At 40.3% G+C, this 26,296-nt stretch overlaps 2 protein-coding genes across 5 annotated transcripts; both read left to right on the plus strand.

The window, feature by feature from the left end:
• Window positions 1–409: 409 nt before the first annotated feature.
• On the plus strand, window positions 410–10,990 carry LOC131185486 (olfactory receptor 9G4-like). The gene is made up of 2 exons (XM_058158015.1): window positions 410–1,324; window positions 10,964–10,990. The coding sequence occupies exons 1-2, from the start codon at window positions 410–412 to the stop codon at window positions 10,988–10,990; spliced, it is 942 nt and encodes a 313-aa protein (XP_058013998.1).
• A 746-nt stretch (window positions 10,991–11,736) lies between these two features.
• LOC131184098 (uncharacterized) lies at window positions 11,737–23,531 on the plus strand. 4 transcript variants are annotated; one of them, XM_058155058.1, is made up of 7 exons: window positions 11,761–12,000; window positions 14,079–14,260; window positions 15,292–15,402; window positions 15,949–16,005; window positions 17,542–17,688; window positions 19,177–19,293; window positions 20,684–23,531. In XM_058155058.1, exons 2-7 carry the CDS (start codon window positions 14,081–14,083, stop codon window positions 20,690–20,692), a joined length of 621 nt encoding a protein of 206 aa, XP_058011041.1. In that variant the 5' UTR covers window positions 11,761–12,000; window positions 14,079–14,080; the 3' UTR covers window positions 20,693–23,531. The 4 variants fall into 4 exon arrangements, with proteins under 4 accessions (XP_058011060.1, XP_058011050.1, XP_058011041.1 ...); XM_058155087.1 differs by lacking the exon at window positions 11,761–12,000 and adding an exon at window positions 14,876–15,037 and having other exon boundaries at window positions 14,123–14,260; XM_058155077.1 differs by lacking the exon at window positions 17,542–17,688 and having other exon boundaries at window positions 11,737–12,000.
• Window positions 23,532–26,296: the final 2,765 nt, after the last annotated feature.

The following is a 26,296-nucleotide window of genomic DNA, read 5'->3' on the forward strand; positions in this document are numbered from 1 at the left end:
GACTTGTGGACTTCAACTCCCAGAGATCCTCAGCCAGCTTTGCTGGCTGAGGGACTCTGGGAGTTGAAGTCCACAAGTCTTAAAGGGACCAAGGTTGGAGACCCCTGTCCTAAAGGTCAGACAGCCAATAACATCATCCAAGTATTCAAATATACTGAGATCTACGTTCAGAAAGAGTTGGAAAAGCTCACAGAGTGCGTATGATTTTGACCTGCATCCTATAAACGTGTATAGGACATTTAAAAAGTAGAAGCAAAATCAGTTTGGGGCATCATTGACAAAATTGTAACAAAGGTCTTGAGAGTTCAACAAACCTTTCAAAAAATTGTAAAGAAATTTTCTATTCCTGGGCTGAGAACTGCAGAATTTTTACTTCACTTTCCTTTCTAAACAGGTTACGCTTATAAAAATGACAGAAGTGGAAGGCAATTGGACATTGGTTACCGATTTTGTCTTGGTTGGGTTTACAACAGACCCATTTCTACGAATAATCTTCTTTGTGCTGTTCTCACTTTCCTACGCCCTAACATTGATTGGTAATTTCGGTCTCATGACCCTGATCTACCTAGACTCCCGTTTGCACACACCCATGTACTTCTTTGTGGGCAGCCTTTCTTTCCTGGATGTCTGGTACTCCACGGTCTACACTCCTCGGATCTTGTCTGACTGTGTGTCGACAAACAACCACATGTCCCTTGCTGGTTGTACAGCCCAGTTCTTCTTCTCTGCTGGATTAGGCTTCAGTGAATGCTTCTTACTGGCCTTCATGGCCTATGACCGCTTTGTGGCCATCTGTAACCCACTCCTTTATGCTATTGCCATGCCCAAGAAGCTCTGCATCCAGCTGGTGGTGGGTTCCTATGTAGCTGGCTTTGCCAATGCCATTGCCCACACTGGTAACACCTTTCGGCTACACTTTTGTGGGAAAAATATCATCAACCATTACTTCTGTGATGTGGTGCCACTTGTGAAGATGGCCTGTGATGACACACAAGTATATGAATTCATTCTTGCTGCTATTACTGGTAGTAATATGTTAATAACCACAGTTGTGATCCTGAGTTCCTATATTGGTATTGGGGCAGTCATAGTGCGCATCCGCTCAGCTGCAGAGAGACGCAAAGCCTTCTTCACTTGCTCTGCTCACTTGGCTTCAGTCACCCTCTTCTATGGTTCCATTTTTATCATGTACTGTAGACCCCACTCTCAACACACTCCAAATTCAGACAAGGCAAATGCATTGTTTTATACAGTAATCAACCCTTTGGTCAACCCTTTAATTTACAGTTTACGCAACAAAGATGTGAAGGCAGCCTTCAAGAAAGTCTGGGTGAGATTTCTAGCATGCAAATGAATGACACTGATACTATATTTCTCCAGACTGGATTACAGAAAATTTAAGCCCTTCCTGCTTTCTTTCTTCCTTCCTTCCTTTGTTCCTTCCTTCGTTTGTTTGTTCATTTCTTCCTTTTCTTCCTTCCTTCCTTCCTTCCTTCTTTCTGGTGGAGAGAGGCAGTAGACCGGAGAGATTACTAAGAATAGGCATGATCGAAATGAAATAATTAGACAATGATAAACTGGAAGAAAAGTTTGCCTTTCAGGTAAATAATAGTGAACAGAAGACAGTGCCACCATGGTGGAATGAAGAGCTGGTGAATAGATTGGTTCTTTGTAATCTTCTCCAGACAAAAAAAAGACTTCATGCCCCCCAAATACTCTGTGCAGTTTCTCCTTAGGAGGAGTCTGCAAAACAGTGTTCTCTGGCAGGTTTAGAGTTCAAGGAAATGAAAAAAATAGACATCTTGTTCAAACCAAAATTGGCACTTTCCAAAAGACACTGGATACCTCCTTTTCTAATCACTTTCAGAAATTGTTTTTCAGCTATTAGAAACCTTTGAATCAGGAATTCTGAAAACATCAAGTGAGTTTCTTTCAATCCTTAGTGAAAGAAGTTTAAATACAAGTTTAAGGATTTTTTAAAAAAATAAATAGCAAAAGATTGATTAGAATTTTGATTTTGGAAAATTATAAAACCATGGGTCAGCTGATCTGGAAATAAGATTTTGAAATTAATTAGAACAATCCTAATTAATTAATTAATTAATTAATTAATAGGATTTCTTAAAATCTTATTAAAACGTGAAGATTTTGAATTTGAATTTTAAGCGTAAGAGGTCTTCTTGTGGGAACGTATTGTAGATTAATAAAAAAAACATGATAAAAAAAGACTTTGAAGGTTGGACACTGCTGGCAATCAAACATATACAGTATTGTTCCATACTCCTTGACAGCACTCTCTGTAATGTATTTGAACTTTAGGAGGGAAATTTGGGCGGGAACATGCACGTTGCTGATTGGCTGATGCCTCAGCCAAGATACTATTTAAAGAGGGGTTTTGCCTGTTGGCTTTTGCTGGGATCACAATAAATCAAAGAGCTGTTGTCACTTGTATCATCTCCTGCCTCGTCATTGCCCGAACTCAACACTCTCTAAGTGGTTTACAGTATCATCATAGCAATAGGACTTAGACTTATATACCACTTCATAGTGCTTTTTTACAGCCCTCTCTAAATGGGGGCAATCTGGGTCCTCAGAATATTAATATTAAATCATGGCTCAAATCACTTTGTATCTTTCACTATTTAGCAATTCATTATGAGTTCAGATTCTCTTTTTTTCTTCAGTATATTTATATTGGAATACCAATGCGTGCACATTTTATTGTTTTATTGAAAAAACCAATAGATGATTAAAAATAGCTGGCTATAGTGAATGCAGCATTGTGGGCAAAAAGAACTACATTTTCGTTGTTGTTGTTGTTGCAGATTCTTGGGCAGAAAGATTTTTCATTTATAAAGAACTACTTTAAACCCACTGCTGTTCTCAGTGATTTCATGAGTCAAAATGACAGTTTTCATTTTGGCAAAAACTGCTGATGCTTTTGGGAAAATTATTTATTTATTTAAATTTGTTATAGCTGTCCAATTCTATTGAATTCTGATGGGAATGATGATCAGGGGGCCCTGGGGTTCCGTAAATTGGATTCTAAAGCACTCATGGTCCAAATCATCATATTTCAATTAAGAAATAAATAGTAATAAAACAATAAAATAACAAACAATGTTACAAACAGCAAGCTTTCATGCTTAACAATTGCATAATAATACAAATCCTTGAGAATAATTTGATACTGTGATGTGATGAAAACAGTACCTTGCTTTTTCCCAATCACACACCACCACAAAAAGGAAGCAATGTGGCAAATAAGTTCATTCATTTGTGTTATAGTGAAACGTTTGTACTAGAAATATTTTGGTCACAAAAGATACATTATTTGGCTTCTTCAAGAGCAATATATTAGCTTACTGAGTGACTTTGGACCATCTTCTCCATCTCACAAAGTGGTGTCCATAGGGAGAAAGAGGAAGAACCTTATGTATACTGTCTTGATCTCCAGAATGAAAGGACAGGATAAATAAGTGAATCAACAGCCAGCATAGACACAGTTCTACTCTGCTTTGACAAAACTTCACTACAAAGACCAGTGATGTCTATTGCTGGGCATCTTCATTTAAAAGTTTCCAAAACTGGACTTAAGAAGTTCAATTGGAAACAGTTGGCCATATTTGCCTGGAGAATGTAAGATACAAAATGAAATCTGATAGCATCTTTAAACATTTGAAGGATATGCTGAAGAAGATGGGGTTAATTCTGAGTAAGAAAAAGGGAGTTTTGAGATAGATCTCTATGCGCAAATATCTATCCAGATAGTCCTTCCTGACCTACAAAGATACACACATGTCCCCACAAAGACAGAGAGATCTATAATCTAGTGGCTTTCACTGGAAGATAAGAGGGAGACACTTGTGCAGCAGCAAAGGGTCACAATTGTTCAATTTTTCTGCAATGACTTTTTTCACCTTCACTGGGAGGAAAAAAGATGCCATGAGTTTCCTTTTCCCTTCTAGTGAAAAACCAAAGAAAGTCTCTTGTACCCAAATTGCATCTTTAATATCAGATGTAGCACAAAGTTGTGTCAAGCCATTTTTCTCCCCAATATGGTATCTTTCTTACTTATCATCCATCCCTCTCATTCATTTTACAAGGCTTATAAGCTACTCCAACTGAAATTATTTGTGAGTGGCTTATTTAAATATATAAACACAGGTAGAAAGAGACCAGCAAGTAAAAGATGCATAATGCTGGGGGGAGGGGGGGAAGGCAACTTAAATAACAAGAATCCAAGAATCTATGGCCTCAAATTATGAAAATGAATGAATAGATTTGTTCTGAAATTTAAAATCATTAAAGTTGAGCATGCAAATCCGTTGCAGTGTTTGCGTCCGCTGCAACCCTCCTCACTGCTAGCGCTTCCTAACACTTCTCCTAGGTCAGCGGTTCTCAACCTGTGGGTCGGGACCCCGTTGGGGGTCAAATGACGATTTGCCAGGGGTCTCCTAAGACCATCGGAAATATGGGAAGTATACTTGCGAGTCAAAGAATCGCGCTCCAATGGTTGACTCCACAAGCCAGCTGCAGGCTCTTCAAATCACTAGCCGAATTCAGCTTCAGGCACGAATTAAAAAAGAGAGAAACCTTTACTCTGATGTCTCCCTCTCAAGCCAGCTGCAATCACTCCCAATCGCTAGCCTAATCTGGCTTCAGGCGCAATAAATTTAATAGGGGAGGAGTCTCCGCTTTTAATGCCTCCGTCCTCAAGGCAATCGCAAGCAGTTCAGATCGCTAGCCAATACGGCTTCAGGCGCGATAAATTCAAAATGAAAATAATTTTGTGGTTGGGGTCACCACATCGTGGGGAATTGTATTAAAGGGGTTGCAGCATTATAAAGGTTGAGAACCACTGTCCTAGGTTCTTTGCCGCCGCCGACTTCTCCTCCTCAGCCTAGGCAGCAGTAGAGTCCTCTGGAGCTCTGTCTGAGTCATAGTTCTCAGTTTTTAGGAAAGGAAGGGAAGAGAAAGTCACATGGGGAAGGGGGAAGATAACTGACAAGCACTGCAAAAAAAATCTGCTGTATTGGGGATAGAGTTAGGGAAGTAATAAATAGGCTAGCTGCTTTTCATCATTGACTTTTTAAGCATCTGTCACAGAGTTCTCCACTTTGGTGGCTCTGCTCATGCTCGATGGGCCTTGTGCAGGTAAAGTAAGAGTGCTTTCAAAGGTCACTTCCTGCTTGCCTAGGAAGGCACTAGCTGCTTTGCGCGGACAAAAGGGGAAGCCAAGCACAGATTTTAGCAGTGCTCTTCTTTTGCCTCTGTAAGTTTAGCCAACTTTATTGTTTTTGGTTTTAATGTGACGTTTCTCTAAATCCTCCTGGTGGGATCTGATCCACACAGAACATCCCGAAGTATGATGAGAAAGTAGCCAGGTTAGTTTGTAAACCATAGTTGCTCACTTACAAAAGTAATACATGGGTGTGTGTGTGTTCCACAAGCCATCTTTAAGTAAACTGTGTCATAGTAAAATGTACAAACTCATTCTTAATGTATGAGATTTTGAGGGCACTATGTTGAGGGAGGCTTATATTAGTTGGAGAAAGAAAGGAAGCTCAGGATTAAGGAAAAGAAGTCTGTCATGTAGGGAGAAGTCTTCCTGAAGACTTTCACAAGAGGGTAAATTGGACAATTGCTTTGCTTGTTGATTTACTTGGATCCTTTTCAGAAAGAGGAATAGAAATCTGCTGATTCTTCCCTTCCCTTTTCTCATGCACTTTCATTGTTTGTGCAACCAGTTAATCTCCCCCTCTTCCTCCTCCCCCCCCCACTCACGGATCTCTGCTGTTGAAAGAAGCAGCTTGCAGCAGTGAGAAATGGCAGGTCTTTTCATCCAAGAATATAGTATTGGACCCAAGTTTTCCAAACCTCATTTCCACTGTTTGCCTCTTTAAAGGGAAACGAGTAGTATGAAAGGACAATTCAAAGCATAAAGACCACATTGTGAAAGATATAGCTGAAATGGAAGGTCTTGGTTTTCTTCCTGCATTTCACAGTCTGGGCTCTTACATGTACTAAGACAGGGATGGCTAACCTTTTTGCCATCATGTGCCAAAGCAGGGGAAGCACGGGGGGGTGGGTCGTGCGTGCGCATGCCCACACCCATAATTCAATGTCGTCGTCGTCCCCCCGCTTTTGGCACGCAATGGCAAAAAGGTTATCGGTGGGCCCAGTAGACCTATTTTTCACCCTCCCTAGGCTCCAGAGGCTTTCTTGGAGTCTGGAAAGAGTGAAAACGGCCTTCCTCACACACACACACACACGGAGGCCCTCTGTTGTGACCCAGGTTCCTGGACCCGGACTCCTGGACTCGGATGATTCAGAAAGTGAGGGAGAAGACCTGGCAAGCCCTGCTTCTCTTGAGCCCTCTCCCTCCCTGGCACCCACTCAAAGGGAGGAGGAGGGGCCGGCAAGGCCTGATTCTCTGAAGCCTTCTTCTGATTTGGCAACGCCCCAAGAACAGTTTTGGAGTGATGCAAGACTGCGCAGACGTGACCGGCGCGCGCAGCAGAAGCAGTGTTGGGATAAAGCCAAGTAATGATTGTCATGCAGTGACATCTGCAGAGATTATAAATAGGAGGCGGGACTTCCTGGTTTTTTGTCTTGGACAAAGCAATGCAAAACTGTATCAATGGAGGGAAGAATATATTCGTGAGTAATTCTGGCCTTATCTGTAATTTCCTCGTTATCTCCAGAAACTTGGCAGGCCCATGGGTAGACGTGGCCAGGACATTTATCTATGTAAATAAATTAGAAAAGGAGGCTTCTGACTGACTCTTTGCTGGGAGTATTGGGGGGAGGGAAACAGAACACCCTCTGGAGGCCGGAAACAACACATTTTCTGACTTTCGATGGGACCGGAAGGCCCAAAAATCAGCAGGCACGCTGGAGCTGAGCAAGGGCAATGCTCGCATGCCCACAGATATGGCTCTACATGCCAGCTGTGGCACGTGTGCCATAGGTTTGCCATCATGGTACTAAGACATTCCCTTATACGGATTGTATTGCAATACAATCTAATATTGCAATATTGTAATATCTTGCAATACTTTGATGGTGTTATTAAGATTCCCAGTAGCAGGGCAAACCATCCTTCAATGACTATGAGCTTTGGTTCATTCACTGTTTTTTAACCTAATATCCCTCACATGGACTATCTTCCAGAGATAATAAGGAGAAGTGCGCATTGAATACTTCTTAGGAAGGGAAGCATATCAGGATAACATAAGGTTTATGCAATATTTAATGCTGTATAGTTGAGCAATATCTGAGTTCCTCGTAAAATTACATAATGGAACAATGAAAGCTGTCTCTGGAATTTCCTTAAACCAATTATTAGAAAGCACTCTCCGAGCAACACGGGAGCCAGTCTGATCTAGTGATTAAGGCACCAAGCTAGAAAATGAGAGACTGTGAGTTCTAGTCCTGCCTTAGACCATGAAAACCAGGTGGACGATTTTGGGCCAGTCATTCTCTCTCAGCCCAACTCACCTCGCAGGGTGGTTGTTGTGGGGAAAATAGGAGAAGGAAGGTATGTTCGCCATCTTGAGTTATTTGTAAATATGAATACAAATAAATAAACAGCAGAGTTCACTTCTCAATAAATGCCTATTCCAAATTTCAAATTTTTCTAGCAGAACATTCTCCAGATCTTTTCAGAACCTCAGTGGTTCAAATAGTTCAGATAATAAACATTTTCACCATTCTGGCTGGGAAGTGTCACATTTGGAGAATGCCAAGTTGCAGAAGGCTAATATCTAGAATGGGACTATGAATCTTTTCATTTAAAAAAATTAAAGCCATATTAAATGTATTTACAGAATAACTACATTATTGGTTAATGTTTAAGGCCTTTCTAAGCTCATGGCCTAGTTCTCTGCAGGACTGCCTTGTTCAATGATACCTAACATCTGATTAGATCTAGGACATTAGACTTACATCAGGTCCTATGGTTAACATGTATCAGCTTCCCTAGGACAGGAAATTTTATCAGATAAGCTACTTCTGATTTATTGTAAGGCTACATGAACATAATCTTGCAAGTCTAAAAGTACAAGTAATCCTTGACTTACAGCAGTTCATTTAATGACAGTTCAAAGTTACAATGGCACTGAAAAAAATGACTTATAAGCATTTTTCATGCTTATGACCGTTGTAGCATACCCATGGTCATGTGATCAAAAATTGGATGCTTGGCAGCTGGTTCATATTTATGACGGTTGCAGTGTCCCGGGGTCATGTGATCACCTTTTGCGAACTTCGGACAAGCAAAGTCAATGGGGAAATCAAATTCACTTAACAGCCATGCTACAATTCAACAACTGCAACGATTCACTTAACAACTATGGCAAGAAAGGTAGTAAAATAGGTCAAAGCTCACTTAACAAATGTCTCACTTAGCAACAGAAATTTGGGGCTCAGTTGTGGTCGTACATCGAGGACCACCTATACCAGTGTTGGCAAACCTTTCACGTTCTTGTGTGCCACTCGCGTGCTGGAAGTGGCACGCGAAACCGTCCCGAGGCAAATGCACGGCCTCGCTGGCTCCCATCACGTTCCTGTGCTCAAATGTGCGCCAGCCAGCTGGCTGTTGCACATGCGGTGCTGGCAACCCCGGAAGTGCGGCGGTCCATCGCGCATGCGTGTTGGAGAACCTCTGGCATGCGTACCACATCACATATGCGTGGTCCGCCAGCAGTGCGCACACCCGACAGCCAGCTGACCGGCGCGCATTTCTGCACTGAGCACAGGAACGCGATGAGGAGCCGGTGAGGGCGCGCATTTGTCTTGGGACGGTTTCACGTGCCACTTCCGGCACACGTGCCATAGGTTCGCCAACATTGACCTATACAATCTCTCACCATCTCCTTTACAGCCTGTGGGTTTGGTGGGGTGTGTTCCTTCTGAGCCTGATTCTCCATTCCTTATGTAACTGTGGGCTCTGCCCTCTCTTAGCTGATCTTTCCCAAGGCAATATCTCTTCCGCACGTCTTCCATTTCCACATACCCTCACAACAACATGTCATCTTGTGGACCTTGGAGATGGGCTCTTTGTGTGTGGGCCTCTCCCCTACTGCAACCTGAGATTGTATCTTCTCCAAAATTTAAATAGCTTTGTCCTTGTTTAAGTAAAGGTAAAGGTTCCCCTCGCACATACGTGCTAGTCGTTGCCGACTCTAGGGGCCGGTGCTCATCTCCGTTTCAAAACCGAAGAGCCAGTGCTGTCCGAAGACATCTCTGTGGTCATGTGGCCGGCATGACTCAACGCCAAAGGCGCACGGAATGCTGTTACCTTCCCACCAAAGGTGGTCCCTATTTTTTCTACTTGCTTTTTTACGTGCTTTCGAAACTGCTAGGTTGGCAGAAGCTGGGACAAATAACGGGAGCTCACCCCGTTACACGGCAGCACTAGGGATTCGAACCGCTGAGCTGCCGACCTTTTGATCGACAAGCTCAACATCCTGGCCCCTGAGCCACCGCGTCCCGTTTTTGTTTAGAGAAGCCTTTAAAATCCTTTTTTCTCCCCCAGCAGGCCTCTTGCTACAGGGATTTTGGATTTTATTCCTTGGTACTTGTTATTTCCTTCCCTGATAAACAGATCTTGCTTATCATCGTTTTTGACTTATTTCATTGCTTTAACATGCTGTATGCAGCCTAGAGTCACTTAGATCAGTATTTTTCAACTTTTGGCAGCTTTCAAATCCATTCACAATCCATTCACAATCATGCAACCCTGACTTGCATGATTGTGATAGCTTACAAAGTGAAGAAACAATATTTCTGAGCTGGAAGGCAGAACCTGGCTCAGCAATGGAGCTTGTTGGGAAATCCTTGGGCAAGACTCCCTCTCTCCAGCCTAACAGCTACCCCATTGCCTCAGCATGATAATATTCAAGATAGCTGATGGGCAGCTGCCTATTAGGACAGGTCACATTTTTCAACTTTTGGCAGCTTTCAAATCCATTCACAATCCATTCACAATCATGCAACCCTGACTTGCATGATTGTGATAGCTTACAAAGTGAAGAAACAATATTTCTGAGCTGGAAGGCAGAACCTGGCTCAACAATGCAGCTTGTTGGGAAATCCTTGGGCAAGAGTCCCTCTCTCCACCCTAACAGCTACCCCATTGCTCAGCATGATAATATTCAATTATACGGAGAGCTGATGGGCAGCTGCCTATTAGGACAGGTCACATTTTTCAACTTTCAATTTTCAAACATTAGGGGTGCTCAAAAATTGTAACATCCCTTGGGAGTTGTAAAGGTATTTTGGTTACTTTAATATAAGTTAGATGTGCTTGGTAAATAACTACATAGTGTAACTTTTCAGACCAGCAATTCCCCAGCAAGCCATTCAGATCAATTCCCCAGTACCATCAAAGAAGAACATTATTCTGTGTGCAGTGAGCTGGGTGGAAGATACCTTTATCATTTCACTCCAAAGAAAAGCTCAAAAACAGGAAAACCAGCGCAAGTGATTCCAGATCATCTGGTGTATTTCATGAAGAAGAAAGGCACTGAAGGCCATTGGAGGAGATTCTACAAATGTTAATACCGGCTGTGAAGGTGGTGCCATGCACTGGGTAGAGGTCAAGCCAGAGCATCCATTCTGCTGGGGCTGATTGGCTAGTCTGAAGGTGTATATGAGCCACCTTTGACATGCAAACTGACTGCAGTGGAAATAAAGAAGCTCATTGTGGAACCAGTGCAAGTACCACAATGGCTCTGTCATGCCCAATCAATAGAGAGATGTGTGAAACAGGTTACAGAGGCAGCAAGCAGAGGGTATTCACATGAGAAACATGATCAGAGGCCAAGAAGCAAATTGGCGGCTGATGTCGAAGAATGAATCAAAACAAGATTTGATGAAACTCGCTTAAACATTTTTGTAACCTAGATAATTGCTTTCTGATGTCAGTTTATGATTCCATGGATTATTTTTTGCTTAGCTATATAAAATTCATGCAGAAAAATAACTCTGATTTTTGTTGCACAAGATGTAGTTTTGAGAAGATAAACTTAACAATATTTGTGGGGTATATGATCAGATGTGGATTTACCATATCAACTAAACATTGTGCAATTGCAAAAATAACAGCAGATTTAAATTCTCAGTGTAAAAACACATATTTTTAGAACCCCTCATTGAAAAAAATTGCAAAAATTAATTTTCACCCCATTAGGTGCCTACATGCTTATTGCAAAGGGATGAAAACTTGGTTGGTGGGCCTTGCTTGAGGGATACAGAGGCCCATAAAACCATGGGGCTGGCTCACCCCAGGAAAACTCCTCCCTCCCCACCACCTGTATTAACAACTGCTAACCTCCCCCACCCCCATCTTGGAATTTCTCCCTTTTGAAATGTAATGTTATTTTTGTAATTTTAAAACTTTTAAATCTTAAATCAAGTCTGATTTTAATGTTAATTTGTATTAATTATATTGCACACTGCCCACAGTCCCTGAAAGGAAAGGGTGGTTAAGAATTAGGAAATTAGGAGAGAGAGAGAGAGAGAGATCCATCCATGTATCCATTTTTTTAAAGCAACATTTCCCTAAAACAGCACATACACTTTTATTAGGAATAAAGTCATTTCTCCATCGGAAGCAGCTGCTTCCCACGTCCTCTTCCTCCTCCTTTTCTACCGGTAAATTACAATCTTTGGCGACGCTACATTAGGAACCATTCTGAGAAATGTCCCCAAACTTGCCGCTTTAGAAGTACTCCGGAGCTGGGAAGCAACCGCAACCTCTTTGCGCGCGCGCAGAGCCGAGATTCGGTGTTTCGACACCCCTGTTGTTTTCTTTCCGTTCCGCTTTCTTTCCCGGAAAAGCGATGCCAGCAAAACTGTCCGCAAGGGCTACCGCTCGTAGCTGCCTGGTCTCGGGATTGAGAAGCCGAAGCGGCGAACGAAAGAGTTTTCTGTCTGCGGCAACTGCCGGCCAAGGACTGCAAGCTTAGAGAAGGGAAGAAGCATCTCTCGCGGGTGAGTGTCGCCCCGGCTCTTATAGATCGGCGGTGTGTTTTTCGGTGGGAGGAAGGAGCGGGCGTGATGAAAACAAGAAACTGCGCGGGATCAGATTCCCTGGAGACAAAGCCGAGTCAGAGCACAGACGTAGACATTCAGCTATGATCTTCTTTATTAGATTTTTTTTATTTATTAGCAAGAGTGTAGTGGAGGAGGAGTACGGATTTCGGTTGTCCTCTTCTTCAGAGGAGGCAGCAAAAGCACAGAGGCCAATACAGAGGTATTGGCAGGTGAACAGGGAAAGGGTTCCGCGTTTTGCACACAGGTATCCAAGCTGGAATTTCAGTTTTGGCAGTTTGTCCTTCAGGGTCGTTCTTTTGCAACAAGGTCGTTCCTAGGTTGATTATTTTAAAAATCTGATCTCGGCTGTGCGGAGATCGCATCCGCAGGTGTGAGGTCCTAGCTCCACTTTGAAGCACTGATGGGGTCCTTTATTACAGGGGTCTCCAACCTTGGCAACTTTAAGACTTGTGGCTTCAACTCCCAGAATTCCCCAGCCAGCAAACCAGCAAAACTGGCTAGGGAATTCTGGGAGTTGAAGTCCACAAGTCTTAAAGTTGCCAAGGTTGGAGACCCCTGCTCTATTCCATATCCAAGCTGTCCATCTGGATTGGGTTTTGCTACTTGCTATGAAAAATCCATTAATATAGTGGCTCTTTGTGTTAATAGCATCTTTTCCAGCTCGACTCTAAGGTTCTGCCAGATTTCCAGTCACATACTGCTATTTTCATTTCCTTTCAGTTGTACAATGCAAGAATGAATCAAGCAATTCACATACATGATGAACAGGTTGACTGGAGCATTTTCCCTTAATGCCAAAACACAAAGCATGAAATGTCTGTGGAGAGGGTGAAATCAACTGCTAAAGAGGAAGAAATAGAAAACGTTCTTTCTAAAAACTTATTTTGCTTTATCGTTAATAAAAGGGCTAAGAAACACACTGTAATTCTCTTAAACTTCCAGATGGAAGGTTTCTGAATATAATATGAAGGATGTGGGTCAGTTACACATGAAAAATAATGAAATGTGGAAACCTTCCGGATTCCTACGAATGCAGTAAGAAATTGCACAATAAACCTTTGATTGAAGCACCATAAATATAGGCTGGATTCCTACATTTCATTAAGCCAAAATGTTTAGTCTGAGTTTAGCATGCTGGCTGAACCCACGAAATTGCCCCTTATTCAATACAGGTAGTTCTTGACTTACAATCACAATTAGGACCGGAACGTCTTTGCTAAATGATATCATGAAGTGAGTCATACCCTGTTTTATAATCTTTTATGCCATGGTTGTTAATTGATACACATATGAAGGATCAGTTGCACATGGAAAATAATGAAATATAGAAACCCTCTGGATTCCTATGAATGCAGTAACAAAATTGCACAATAAAATTGCTTTTGATTGGAAGCACCAATCACTCCTAAAAGTAATCAACTGGTGATCAGCTTTGGAACTTGCTACTATGGTTTAGTGAAGCTGATGCTTCTTGTTTAGGTAGACACTTGGTTGCGAAACTGACGTGGCTTATTAAGTTGGATGTCAGTTCAGTCCTGGACCTACCATTCTTTCCACTCTGTTAATGACTTTGGTAAACAAGTAGCAGAAATGCTTATCAAATTTGTAAATGATGCAAAAAGTATATAACCCTGCTCAAAAAAACTGAAAATCATCTAGGTAAGGTTAGATAAATGGGCTAAAAATAATAAAATTGTATTTACTGTAATGAAAACTAGTATAAAATTCTCAGAAACAGAAATCAAACAAACAGATATAGGGGGGTGGGGTTAGGCTTGGTAACAGTATTTGTGAAACATTCCTTGAATAGTAGTTAATTGGAATCTGAGCCAATTTGTTCTAATGGCTAAGGCACTAGGCTAGAAAGTGGGGTAATGTATCTAATATAACGGGGAAACCATTCCTCTATTTTTTGAATTGATCAGATTCATTTTAAATATCAGTTCACTGGGATTCTTATCAACTGGAACACATTCATTTTGGCTCTTGCTAATTATGCATTTGGTTTTCTTTAGAAATGGCCAGCACTGTGACAGAGCATGGAAATGTGAGGATCATCACTCAAACGGTCCCACAGACAGGTTCTCTGCCAAGACCGACAGCTACAGTCAGAGTGGTTGACTCTGCTTCTGCGGCATCTCAGTTCCTACTAACCCATAACAAAAAGATCAAGAATACTCTGCTCAATGTGATTGGGGTAAGGCCTCTAGACTTGTCCAATTAAGCCCAAATTCTGTGAAGGCCTCTCCATTTCTCTGTGTGAGACAACTCAGGTCCTCAAGACCATTCAGGAAAGACTTGTTAACAAATTGAATTATAAGTAGAATTACAGATTTTCATTTTTATGTGATTATGCTAGCGACTGAAAGGTACACTACATTTTTATTGGGAGTTCCTTATGTAGAGGGAGAACATGGCTTAATCCTTCCTCTCCCCATTCCCGAGTTCTATTCTAGTAGAACCTACTACCTGGAATGCTACACCTACATTTTCTGCATAATCCCTAAATAAGAAGCTTATACCTCGAAGACATTACAGTTATTTTTGTATTAATATGGCTTTAGTGGATATTTTTGCTATTGTACTACTTCTATTGGGATTGTTGGTAATCAGATATATAAGAATAACCTTGGACTGCTTGCAAACGTAGAAAGATTTTTGGTTTTGGAGGGCCTTGGAGACAAACTTCTACTTTTTAGTATGGCATCCCTAAAGGAGTTAGTATCGCTAGACCCCTCTTAATGGCTTGGTTTTTCCTTAACCAATGCTCAAAGTCCATTCTACATTTCTTTTTTTTTCTTTTTTTTTAAAGTGAGGATTGTATTTAAAAAAGAAAAGGAAAGCCAAAGGAGGAGGCAACACAAGGAGGGCACTGGATGGTCTCTCTCCAGCTACAGCCTTTGCAAATCATCTCTGCTGAAATCCCAAGAACATATTTAAGGAGTTAATCATTAACCATTTAGTTGAAATGATGGTACTGGTTTTATTTATAATTCTGAGTGTGGTTTTCATCTCCCCCCACCCCAATTTCCTTTTTTTAATATTGCTGTCTTATCCAAAATACTCTAATAGAGGAAAAACTTGATTTTGTAGGAAATTTCTCATTAAAATGTTTGACATATTTGGGATTGCGTAGCACAAAATACGCCTTGGGTTTGTTAGATGGTGATGTTAATGCTTTAGATATCTAAATATCCTACTCGCACCCTCTTGTCTTTTTTCCTTCAGATCATACAGATTGTTTTTGGAGTTACCCAGGTGAGCTTTGGCATTGCCCTGACAGCAGCTCAATTCACCATCACTGTGCAAAGTGGCATTTACTTCTGGATTGGGATCCTGGTAAGCAAACTTTTTGAGAGGCACAAAGGTTTACCAATCTTGAGTCTTTGGAAGCTTCTGCAGGGTTCTGTATAGTTTCAGAATCAGGGAGAGACATAGAACCACTCCCCAGTAGACAATATGTTTGTTCAGCACAAACTTTTCCTTACACATTTTTTTTCCCAACTTGGTGCTTTCCAGATATCTTAGAATTCAGTTCCCATATTATCAATGCTGGTTAGAAAGCAGTGAAGTTAAAATCCAATGCAAGGCAAAGACACCAGGTTAAAGGATACATACTTTGATATAGAGGACTTGTCAGTTTCTGAGCATATTTCACACAAATTCAACTGGCATGCCTTGACCTACCCATAAGGGAAACTGGAATAGGTTTTTTTTCATCTTTTAGTTTCCTTCAGCATTTAGTGCTTGAGAAAGGAAGAGGGATGTAAATCGAGTTAATTAATAAATCTCTAGTAGGAACAGCCTGGTTCTAGGAGCACTGGTTCTGCAATGTAAAATAGGCTCATCCTTATACCTGCTGTTTGTTTTTCTTTGCTTTTGTAGCTCTTGATCACTGGGCCCTTGTTGTTAGAAGTTGAGAAAAGACAGTCTGATCTGCTAGTGAGTATGTTGCCAGATTTATCAGTCTGGCTTTGTTTTCTCTCCCTCAGGTAAAGCCATCTTAGCATGAAGTACGGTAATAAAGAGAGAGCTGGTTTCACTACTTCATTGCTCTCATCCACCCTTGCAGCCCACTAAAAAAATCCTGTTTGGGCTGATTCAGGTCTCTGGGATGGGGATTGACTTAGAGATTTAGTAAGTACTGAGGAAAGGCCCCTTGAAAGAACTGGATCATCCTGCAGCCCAAAGCAAAATATTCTTGGAAGACAGTGCCTGAGAACAGAGGGAAAGACGCTTGCCCACACTAATATAAAGTGTCTAAGCCAGAGGTCTTCAAACTTGGCAGCTTTAAGACTTGTGGACTTCAACTCCCAGAATTCTCCAGCCAGCATAGCTGGATAATTCTGGGAGTTGAAGTCCACAAGTCTTAAAGCTGCCAAGTTTGAAGACCTCTGGTTTAAGCAAATTCAAGGAATTTTCTGATTTGCCACCAAGAGAACGGTTAGTGACACATGTTAGATTATATCTACAGGAAAACCTGTATTGGATTAAGGGAAGGAACACTACTTTAATTTAATACCAATATAGTTAAAGAAAACTCACAGCTGCCTCACATCTCAGATGGAGGTTATTTGAAAGCAATATCATGAGGGGGGGGAAAGTCACTGGTGCCTTTGTGCTGCAATTAGATTGAAATGGGAAAAGACTCACATCTGACCAAGATAAGTAAAGGAATGTCTGTATGAAGAGTTTGCACCAGTTTAGAATCAGCTCTGGACATTTAATCATATGCCAACCTGTTTTGGGGAACTAGGTCAATGTCTTCCTAGCTCTGCGTTGTTTTAGTTGAAACTGAAGCAAAACCGTTTTCTCCCTTTAAATTATGGTTGCTCCAATGAGCTTATGGATGATATAGTTTCTTCCTATTAGTAGAAATCAGAATTACTGGCATGCTATAATTTCACTATTTTAGCTTGTAAGAGGCGAGAAGAGACAATATGCAGGAGAAAAGGAACGGAATGCCAGGTGGAGGAGGGAGAAGGATGGTGTGAGTCATGGAAGGTGTTGAATAGGCAGCTCAGCTCAGGAGAAATACAGGTGGGTGGGCTGGGGAAGATGTGTGGGGGTTTATTCTTTCTCCTTTCTCACTCCCTCATTGCCTTCCTTCCTTCCCCTTTCCCATTTCACCAGACAGGTAAATGGGTGCTGCCAGGGGAGGGGGAGGGAGCAAAGGATTGCAAGTCTGTCTGGTCACAAAATGTTGAAAGTAAGAATAATATGACCGGAGCACCAGCCAATCATTAGAGTACCAGCCAGTAGCATGAAGCAGCTTTCTCAAATTTCATTCAGGAGTCATGAGTCCTATATTTTGGATTCATTCTGTTAGTCCATTTGAGGTACGTTGGTTCAAAAATTGTTGCCCTATGATGCCTCATTTTGCCTGGTTAAAGATCATGACAACAAGAGTTTTAGTAGTATATAGAAAGATGCTTCTAAGAGTTATGCAACTAACCTTTATCTAATATATTGATGTAGGTGAAAACTGCTTTCTTTGTCAACATGATATTTTGTGTAGTTGGACTGGTTGCAATAATCCTACATGGTATTGAGATTGCACAAACTGTTAAAGAAGAAAAGCCATGTGACTCAAACTCCAGTCACTACTGCCGAAATTATCATCAGGTAAATTCCTGAACTACCTTCATGTGTACGTAGCAGCAATTGAAATGATTCTGACATAGTAAGATTCAGACCTTACAAGACTCTTCAACTTGTCTGAATTTGATATAGATATGAGCCCTGTTCTCTGTTATGAGATTTCTTTTGTTTTGTACTGTTTTTGTGTCACTTGCAGAACTATAATTAAATTGTGCTACACAGGTATTTTTAATTGGAAACAAATGCACTGACTGAGTTAACATACATTAAGCCATGATTTCCTTAATGATTTACCATAATTTGATAAGTAAACTGCAAATAACTAAATACATACAACATCCTAAGACACAAATTAGTGTTAACAATTCATAGTGGTTGGGTTCACACAGTCAAAATTAAACATTATTTCTGAGTATAGTGTCTAAATCCAATTAATGTATTCTTTCTATATTGAGAAACTCATGATATCATTTTTTGAATTTTGATTTATTCAACCTTGCCATCTTAGCGTTTATTTCTTTGCAACACTTCCCTGCTTATCATCTCCCTGAATGGAGCAGTAATTATTATGAGTATAACCGTGCACGTTCTATGCAACTCTTTGCTGCCTGCACTGTTCAGTTGCTAGCTTAAAGAAAACATCTCATTTGAAGGGAGGGACATGCATCCTGATGGCTTACTGCTTTTTCAGTCTTCATATTCATCATAAAAATTTCCTCGATAGATTTGTAGGCAGAAAAAAATTGGAAAACTAGAAATACAAGGAAGAAATTAACACAAGAGCCGTGGTGGTGCAGTGGTTAGAATGCAGTACTGCAAGTTACTTCTGCTGCCTCCTGGCTGCCTGCAATTTGACAGTTTGAATCTTACCAGGTTCAAGGTTGACTCAGCCTTCCATCTTTCCGAAGTCAGTAAAATGAGGACCCAGATTGTTGGGTGAAATAGGCTGACTCTGTAAACCGCTTAGAGAGGGCTGGAAAACACTGGGATATAAGTCTGCTATTGCTATAAAAAGAAACTAAAAAGAAGCAAAGAAGCCTAATGTGGTCACCACCTGCCTATTCAAGGAAGGTGGTACCCTAGGCAAAAGTCTGGAAAAGCTCTTGTCTCGCATGGGAAAGATAAAGCTGAGGCAAGCAGAAGCCCATCTCCTCTGACTTCCTGACTGAGGATCACAGTAGATGACTCCTGTAATCTTCACCTTACCTCCCTTTTTATTTCAGAGGGGCTCAGGTAATACTCCTGAGTGAGGTGGTACAAAAAGAGCAAATAAGCTCCGAGTTATCAACATATAAGTTACATTTATATCAAGTGTAACTAAATTAAATAATTGAGTAATATTTGGGTTTTAAGTTGATTAATTGCTCTTCACTTCACTGAAATATAAATTCCTGTAGTTCCCAAACAACTGTGATGATAATGTTTTCAATTCTATTGTTTATATAACAGAAGAATTTACAGTCAGGTGGAGTGGTGGTAATCAGCACAATTGCATGTGATTTTTGCCCACAGATACTGTCATTTGGCCTGAACTCTGTGTTCCTCATCTTTGTGCTTATTGAAGTACCCTTAGCTATCACGGCCATGATTAGGCTCAAGACTCAAAAGCAACAGATCTATCAACCAATGGTGAGAATAAAAACTTTTGTCTGGGTTACTAATGTAGCAAATGTAGTCTTAAAGCAAGAGTTTTGAGGGCTATAAAGGAGGAGAGCCAAGTTAATCAATGAGCTAGATAAACTGTGTTATCAATGAGAGATCCAACCTAAAACTAAAGAGAAATTTCCTGACAGTGAGAATAATTAATCAGTGGAAGAGCCCGCCTCCAGAAGTTGTGGATATTCCATCATTGGAGGTTATTAAGAAGAGGTTGGAGGGCCATTTGTTTGAAATGGTATAGGGCAGTGATGGCTAACCTTTATGCCATCACCTGCCAGGAAGGGGGGGTCGCATGTGCACATGTCCACACCCATAATTCTATGCGCCCTGCCCCCGCGCATGTGTGCATGACCCCCCTCCCTCCCCCGCTCTTGGCACACGATGGCCCGGTAGGCCTGTTTTTCTTTCTCACCTGGCTCCAGAGCCTCTCTATGAGTCTGGGGAGGGTGAAAACAGCCTTCCCCACCCCCCTGGAGGCCCAAAAATGGTCTGTTTCCCAACTTCTGGTTGGATAGGAAGTGACTTTTTTGCTGTCCCCAGCCTCCAGAGACTCCTAGAGAGGCTCTGGAGGCTGGGGACAGCAAAAAAGTCACTTCCTGTCCAACCGGAAGTTGGGAAATGGGCCGTTTCTTGCCTCCGGAGGGCCTGGAATGGGGTGGGGAAGGCGTTTTCGCCCTCCCCAGACTCATAAAGAGGCTCTGGAATCAGGTGTGAGAGAAAAATGGGCCTTCCCCACCACCACCCCCAGGGTCTCCGAAGGCAGGAAACAGCCTGTTTCCCTACTTCTGGTGGGCCCAGAAAGCGCAAAAATTAGCTGGCTGGTGCATGCATACATGTAGGAGCTGAGCTCGCATGCCCACTGATATGGCTACGCATGCCACCTGTGGCATGCATGCCACGGGTTCACCATCACGGGTATAGGGTTTTTCTTCTTGAGCACGGGGTTTGGATTAGAAGACCTCCAAGGCCCCTTCCAACTCTGTTGGAATTCTGTATAATCCAGAATAGCAAAAAAATCAGAAAAGTTTGATAGTAATTTCCCCATCTAACAAATATTAAATCCACATCACTCTATACTAATGATGAAATAAGCTACAGCTCATGAAAGCTTATGTCTTGTGATAAAATATGTTAGTTGGAAAAGGTGCACCAGAACTTCCTTCTGATTTTCAAGCTCTGGGGAGTCTCAAATCCTGAACTTCTTTCTGTTACCGTTTAGAGATTCCCAAATGTTCTCTAGGCATTTTGATTCTACTATTTTGGGAATTATTCAGAAAAATCAATTTGTTATTCCTGATCAATTAAGTAGTTAAAAACCTTTACAGATGCTAGATTAATCTTTATTGTGTGTGTTTTCCAGGCATCATGAAGACAGGTGGTTTCTCTTCTTCTGTCACACAATGCTGAATATTTACTCTAGATGCTTCCCTGGCTTGAAGCTATATGAGTGTGAGCTTTCTATCTTTACCCTTACTTCTCTTGCTAAATCTCAAAAATCTGCCTCAGCCTAGAAATGGAAAACAAGTTTTGTAATTGTTTAATATGAGCGTCTTCTATACAGGACAGCCACAAGTTCATACTAAATGCAAGGCCTGTCACATTTCCTGCATTATGAAGCATCCTCTGTAGTTTCATCAATGTTCACATCCTGAAAAGCACCAATTGTGATGTGTGCTGGCGGGTCTAAATTTTATAATACAAGGGCTTTACCATCACTCCCATTTGGAACTCTTTGGGGTCTTCATGAAGAAGAGATAGATTATCTGTAAGTGGTCTCCCATCCCCCCCGCCCCATAAGAGGCCATCTGTTTGGAATTGCCTTAAATTTGTATATTTTCCTCTGTGTGTTTGTACTAGGGAGAGCTTTTCCTAAGTAGGCTTCTGAGTTTTTTCAACTTCACTTTTCCTTTTTATACATAATATTACAATTTAAAGATGACAGACACTATCAAGAACTAACATTTAGAATAAAAAGGAAGAAAGAAAGAAAATAAGAAAATCACAGAAAAAATGCAGAAAAGAAATATAAAGAAATTATTTCTGATTTTATAGAGTCGTGGTGTGGCGCAGTGGTTAGAATGCAGTATTGCAGGTATAACTCACTGCCCACTCCAGGAGTTAGATTCTGAGCAGCTAAAGGTTGACTCAGCCTTCCATCCTTCCGAGGTTGGTGAAATGAGGACCCAGATTGTTGGGGGCAATAAGCTGACTCTGTTAACCACTTAGAGAGGGCTGTACAGCACTGTAAAGCAGTATGTAAGTTTAAGTGCTATTGCTATTTTTATAGCAATTATAAGCATAAAGGTACATTAGCTTTTACCCTACAGTTACAACACTGTTTACATTTTTTAAATAATTATTTTATCTTCTAATGATCCAAACCATGCATGGTAATTTCATTTTTTTAAGTTTCACATAAAAAGTCCAATCAGCACTGGGCTATACTATAAGAAATGCATTGATTAGGAATCAGAAAGGTGGTTTGTACTGAAAGCAGAGAGAGTTGTTCTGCTAAATTAGTTTATTTTTGTTGCCTGGAGTTGAGTTTTACTTTATTTTATTAAAGATACCGTAGTAAAAGAGAATTGAAGCTATGTTACCAACTAATTACCAGGGATATGCTGCCTTTAGGAAAAAAGGAAACTACCCCTGCCAAAGTAGGAATCGTTCAATTCATGGCAGAGAAGCAACCTATCAGGAACTTAAACCCTGATCACACTGTGATATGATACAGAATTATTTCTGAAGGCAAAAGAAACAAATGGTTATTGGCCAGCTTGTGCATTCAGCAAATAAAGAATAGCCTAAACACTTATCTTGGTCCAGCATATGCCATTTACTTTAGTATCTCCACTTTTTGTAGCGAAGGCTTAGCATTTAATTCTAATGAACACATTAGAATTAAATGTTTTCCACAGTTTCATAGATCCCATTTATCCACTCAGGTTGATAATGTCTATTTTTATCAGATCATTTTTTTCTGCTGTTTCGCAAGGTCTTAGTCATTTTGCCTTCACAAACCATATGAAATGCTTACTTTTTAATTTATCCATTTTAGAGAAACTTTTGTGCCCACTCTGCTTCTTAGAAGTACCCGCCCATGATTAAATTTCACAGCTGATAAATACAGAAGTGATATAAGAATGACATATGGCGATCCTTCCAAACTGAATTCGTTATTATTTCATACTTATATCAGAGGTGGGTTTCAGCAGGTTCTGAACAGTTCTGGAGAACCGGTAACAGAAATTTTGAGTCGTTAGGAGAACTGATAGTAAAAATTCTGACTGGCCCCACCCCCATCTATTCTCTGCCTCCCTAGTCCCAGCTGATCAGGAGAAAATGGAGATTTTACAGTATCCTTCTTCTGTTATGCTCATTAAGCCACACCCACAAGCCATGCCCCGCCCACCAAGCCCACAGAACCAGTAGTAAAAAATTTTGAAACCCACCACTGACTTATAGACAGAATCTTGCCAGATTGAGGACGCTACTATCTGCATCAACCATATACTCCATGAACAATTTTAGGGAAGGGCTGTTTTCACCATCTTTCTCTCACATGTAAACGGACCGAGTTGCCTCTTAACACCTCTGGACTGCATCCTTTCCCTCCTAGATTCCATGACATCTATTACAAGCACTTTGATGCAAATAAAATGACCCTATTATGTTTACAGCTTTACTTGTAAAGCCGTGAAACAAAGAGCTGTTTCACCATGTATTCTGTGCTTCTACTCAAAATCATCATGAATTTTAGGGAGTTTTTGTAGATCTCTTTTGGAATAAGACAGATCTCAGAGTGACTGCATAGCTGCATATAGTGCTTGTGCAAACATTATGAGTACTTCCATTTCTACTCTTCGTTTGTTTGTTTGTTTAATATAGTAATGGGTGCTTATTGTAATGGAAAAAAGTGAAACAAGTGCCTTTGGATTTCTAAACTATGTAAATATGACTTGTCATGTTCACATTGATATTTGCATTGAAATAACTATTCTTAACAGTTGCATTAATACTACTTTGGAGAATGTATGTTAACATTTATGTAATTATCAGAAATATTTCTTGTACTTAATGTAAGTCAATTTTCTAGTCTCTTATTAGGATTATGTAAAGATCCAGCTCTGAACGGAAAACATGGTTTATGGAATGTGTGCCTGCTTTTGTAGCACTTAATACTGTAAATTAAATAATCTTTTCCCAGGTTTGTATATCGGTTATGGACCAGGACCTAACAAAAGATACAGTTGCTTTAAGATATTCCCAGCAGGTGCTGTGTACATGCTACATACAATAATCTCCCAGGCATTTTTGAATCAGGTTCTCTGTACTGTAGAATCCTATGTTTCTATATACTATTCCTGAATAATTGTATTACATTAAGTGGTCATTTGATTTTTTTTGTATTCAGATTACAAAACCAAATTTCTTGATGTGAGTAAGTATGCTAATAAATGTAAGGTAGAAACTTCCCGAGGATTTTTCCCCCTCTCTGCAAGTTCATGTTCCAATAATTCCTGTTATAGCCAGTAGATCCACAATACAATGAAATCTGGTGCTACAAAATTCAAACCACGTAATAAATCTTGTAATGCAATCCATATCCTCTTGTTTCTTCATAGAGACAGCTTTAAGTAAAATAATATCCCAATCATATTAATCATAATAGCTCAAATATAAAAGAGCATTTGTAATGTAGATTGATGGTTTCCTGATTGCTTATTTGTACCCTTTAAGTATTATTAAGTGTTGTACCTTATGATTCTTGACGAATGTATCTTTTCTTTTATGTACACTGAGAGCATATGCACCAAGACAAATTCCTGTGTGTCCAATCACACTTGGCCAGTAAAAAATTCTATCTATCTATCTATCTATCTATCTATCTATCTATCTATCTATCTATCTATCTATCTATCTATCTATCTATCTGCCTACCTACCTACCTACCTACCTATCTATCTACCTATCTATCTATCTATCTAGATTGTAACTGCATGAGGGATTCTTATAATGAATCAAATTGAATAGAAAATGGACCCTATTTTAAGCCCATTTGAAACCCCAACCCAGAGTAGTGGATGCAGAGCTTACTTGCCTCCATAATATATAGACAAACAGGCCACTGCTGTTTTTTTAAACTGCACAGCATCTCCAGCAAAATGTAAGGGGGAAAGAGCTAAAACTTTCAGAAGCTAATTGTAAGCAATTTTCATCTGTATTTGCAAGCTAAATAAGCTGGATTTATCTCAATTTGCATTCCAGATCACAGGTAAGTTTGACAACTGCTTGCCCAGTTCATGTAGCTTGCCGCTTTTGAGGACATTGAGAGGGTATAGATAAATAGATGAGGTGCTCATCAATTTGCTTAACACTTTTCCTTCCTAATTGGCCATTCTAGTTCAGGTACCATGATTAAGAAGGGCAACCAATGTCTCAGAATGTGGAATGTGTTCCTAGCTGCTCAAAAGAGATAGTTATAAGAATATGAAAATATATGAAAAAGAGAAGATTTTCTTATAATAATTATGGACCAATTTAAAATATTTTATTCTTGGGTATGATAATTGAGACTGTGGAAGCCCCAAAGTTCCAGATACATTTGAATGAAACTGATTTTCAGAGCAAATTCAGTAAGAGGTGTATTTAGAGTATGTTCCTGAAACTGCATCCAGCCCAGCTGGGCCGCCCAGCTGCAAAGGTTGGAGACCGCTGACCTAGATAATTGATCCATGGTGTTTCAGAGTTCTGTCTTGTCCACCATACTGTTTTACTGCCTTATAAAAGCATTCAGTATGTTGGAGAAATTTGCTGTTTCCCCTACCCCCAAGAGTGCAATCTGTACATGTTAAATTAGCTTTAATGGGATGAGACAGACACATTGTGTTAACTCAATCATTAACTTATATTAATGGAAAGAGGAACACATAAGTAAGGCAGAATAACAGCCACTAGCCTGAATCTACAAAGATGAAATTAGGAAAGCAAAGGCTCAGAATGAACAAAGACTTGCAACAAAAGTCAAAGATAATAAAAAAAGTTTATTTCAACATACAAATAACAAGACAAAAGTCAAGGAAAAGGTCCACTAAAGAGAGAAGATTGCAAGGACGTAACAGATAGTAGAGAGAAAGCAGAGTTGCTTAACTCATTCTTTGCATGAGTCTTCACACAAAAAAGAAACTATAGCCCAACCTACCAAAAACATAACTCTAAAAGACAGACTAGAAATAAAAATTAAAATAAGCAAGAAAATGGTAAGAGAACACCTGTCTGATCTTGATTAATATAAATCACAGGGACCTGACAGATTACATCACAGTTCTGAAGGAGCTGACAGATGTTCTCTCTGAATCATACCATATCTTTCAAAAATCCTGGAAGGATCTATCTGAGGATTGTAAAACAGCTGATGTGGTTCCCATCTCCAAAAAAAGAAAAAAATATACAGACCCTGGAAACGGCAGACCAATCAGCCTAACATCAATACCCAGGAAGATATTGGAAAAGATAATTAAAAAAACAAGTCTGTGAACATCTAGAAACAAAGTTATGACTAGAAGCCAGCATGGGTTTGCTAAAAACAGATCATGCTGAACCAATCTTATTTCATTCTTTGAGCAAGTGACTAAATTAGTGGACCAGTGAAATGCTGTGGACATAGTATACTTAGATTTCAGTAAGGCATTCAACAAAGTAGACCACAACCTACTTCTTGGCAAACTAGAAAAATGCGGGGAAGACACCATCATCACCATATGGAGTTGTAACTTGCTGACAAACTGTACTTAACAAGTAGGTCTTAATGATACTACGGTACATCTGGAGGAAAGTAAGCAGTGGAGTACCACAAGGTTCCATCTTAGGCCCAGTACTCTTCTATGACTCATTATTCAGGCAATTGCTTCTCCTTGTTAATTAATCTGACCAATTACTTAAATCAACAGGAAACACATTTCTGAAGATTCCC

Source organism: Ahaetulla prasina, chromosome 1 (assembly GCF_028640845.1).
Source record: "Ahaetulla prasina isolate Xishuangbanna chromosome 1, ASM2864084v1, whole genome shotgun sequence".
Lineage (NCBI taxonomy): Eukaryota > Metazoa > Chordata > Lepidosauria > Squamata > Colubridae > Ahaetulla > Ahaetulla prasina.

What these genes read in the sequence shown, in the direction of transcription:
- LOC131185486 (XM_058158015.1), top strand. Translation starts at nt 410, where the DNA reads ATGACAGAAGTGGAAGGCAATTGGACATTGGTTACCGATTTTGTCTTG. An exon ending in TGAAGGCAGCCTTCAAGAAA is followed by an intron (nt 1,325 to 10,963) that starts GTCTGGGTGAGA and finishes TTTTTTGCTTAG; the next exon opens with CTATATAAAATTCATGCAGA.
- LOC131184098 (XM_058155058.1), top strand. Translation starts at nt 14,081, where the DNA reads ATGGCCAGCACTGTGACAGAGCATGGAAATGTGAGGATCATCACTCAA. An exon ending in CTCTGCTCAATGTGATTGGG is followed by an intron (nt 14,261 to 15,291) that starts GTAAGGCCTCTA and finishes TTTTTCCTTCAG; the next exon opens with ATCATACAGATTGTTTTTGG. An exon ending in ACTGCCGAAATTATCATCAG is followed by an intron (nt 17,689 to 19,176) that starts GTAAATTCCTGA and finishes TTTTGCCCACAG; the next exon opens with ATACTGTCATTTGGCCTGAA.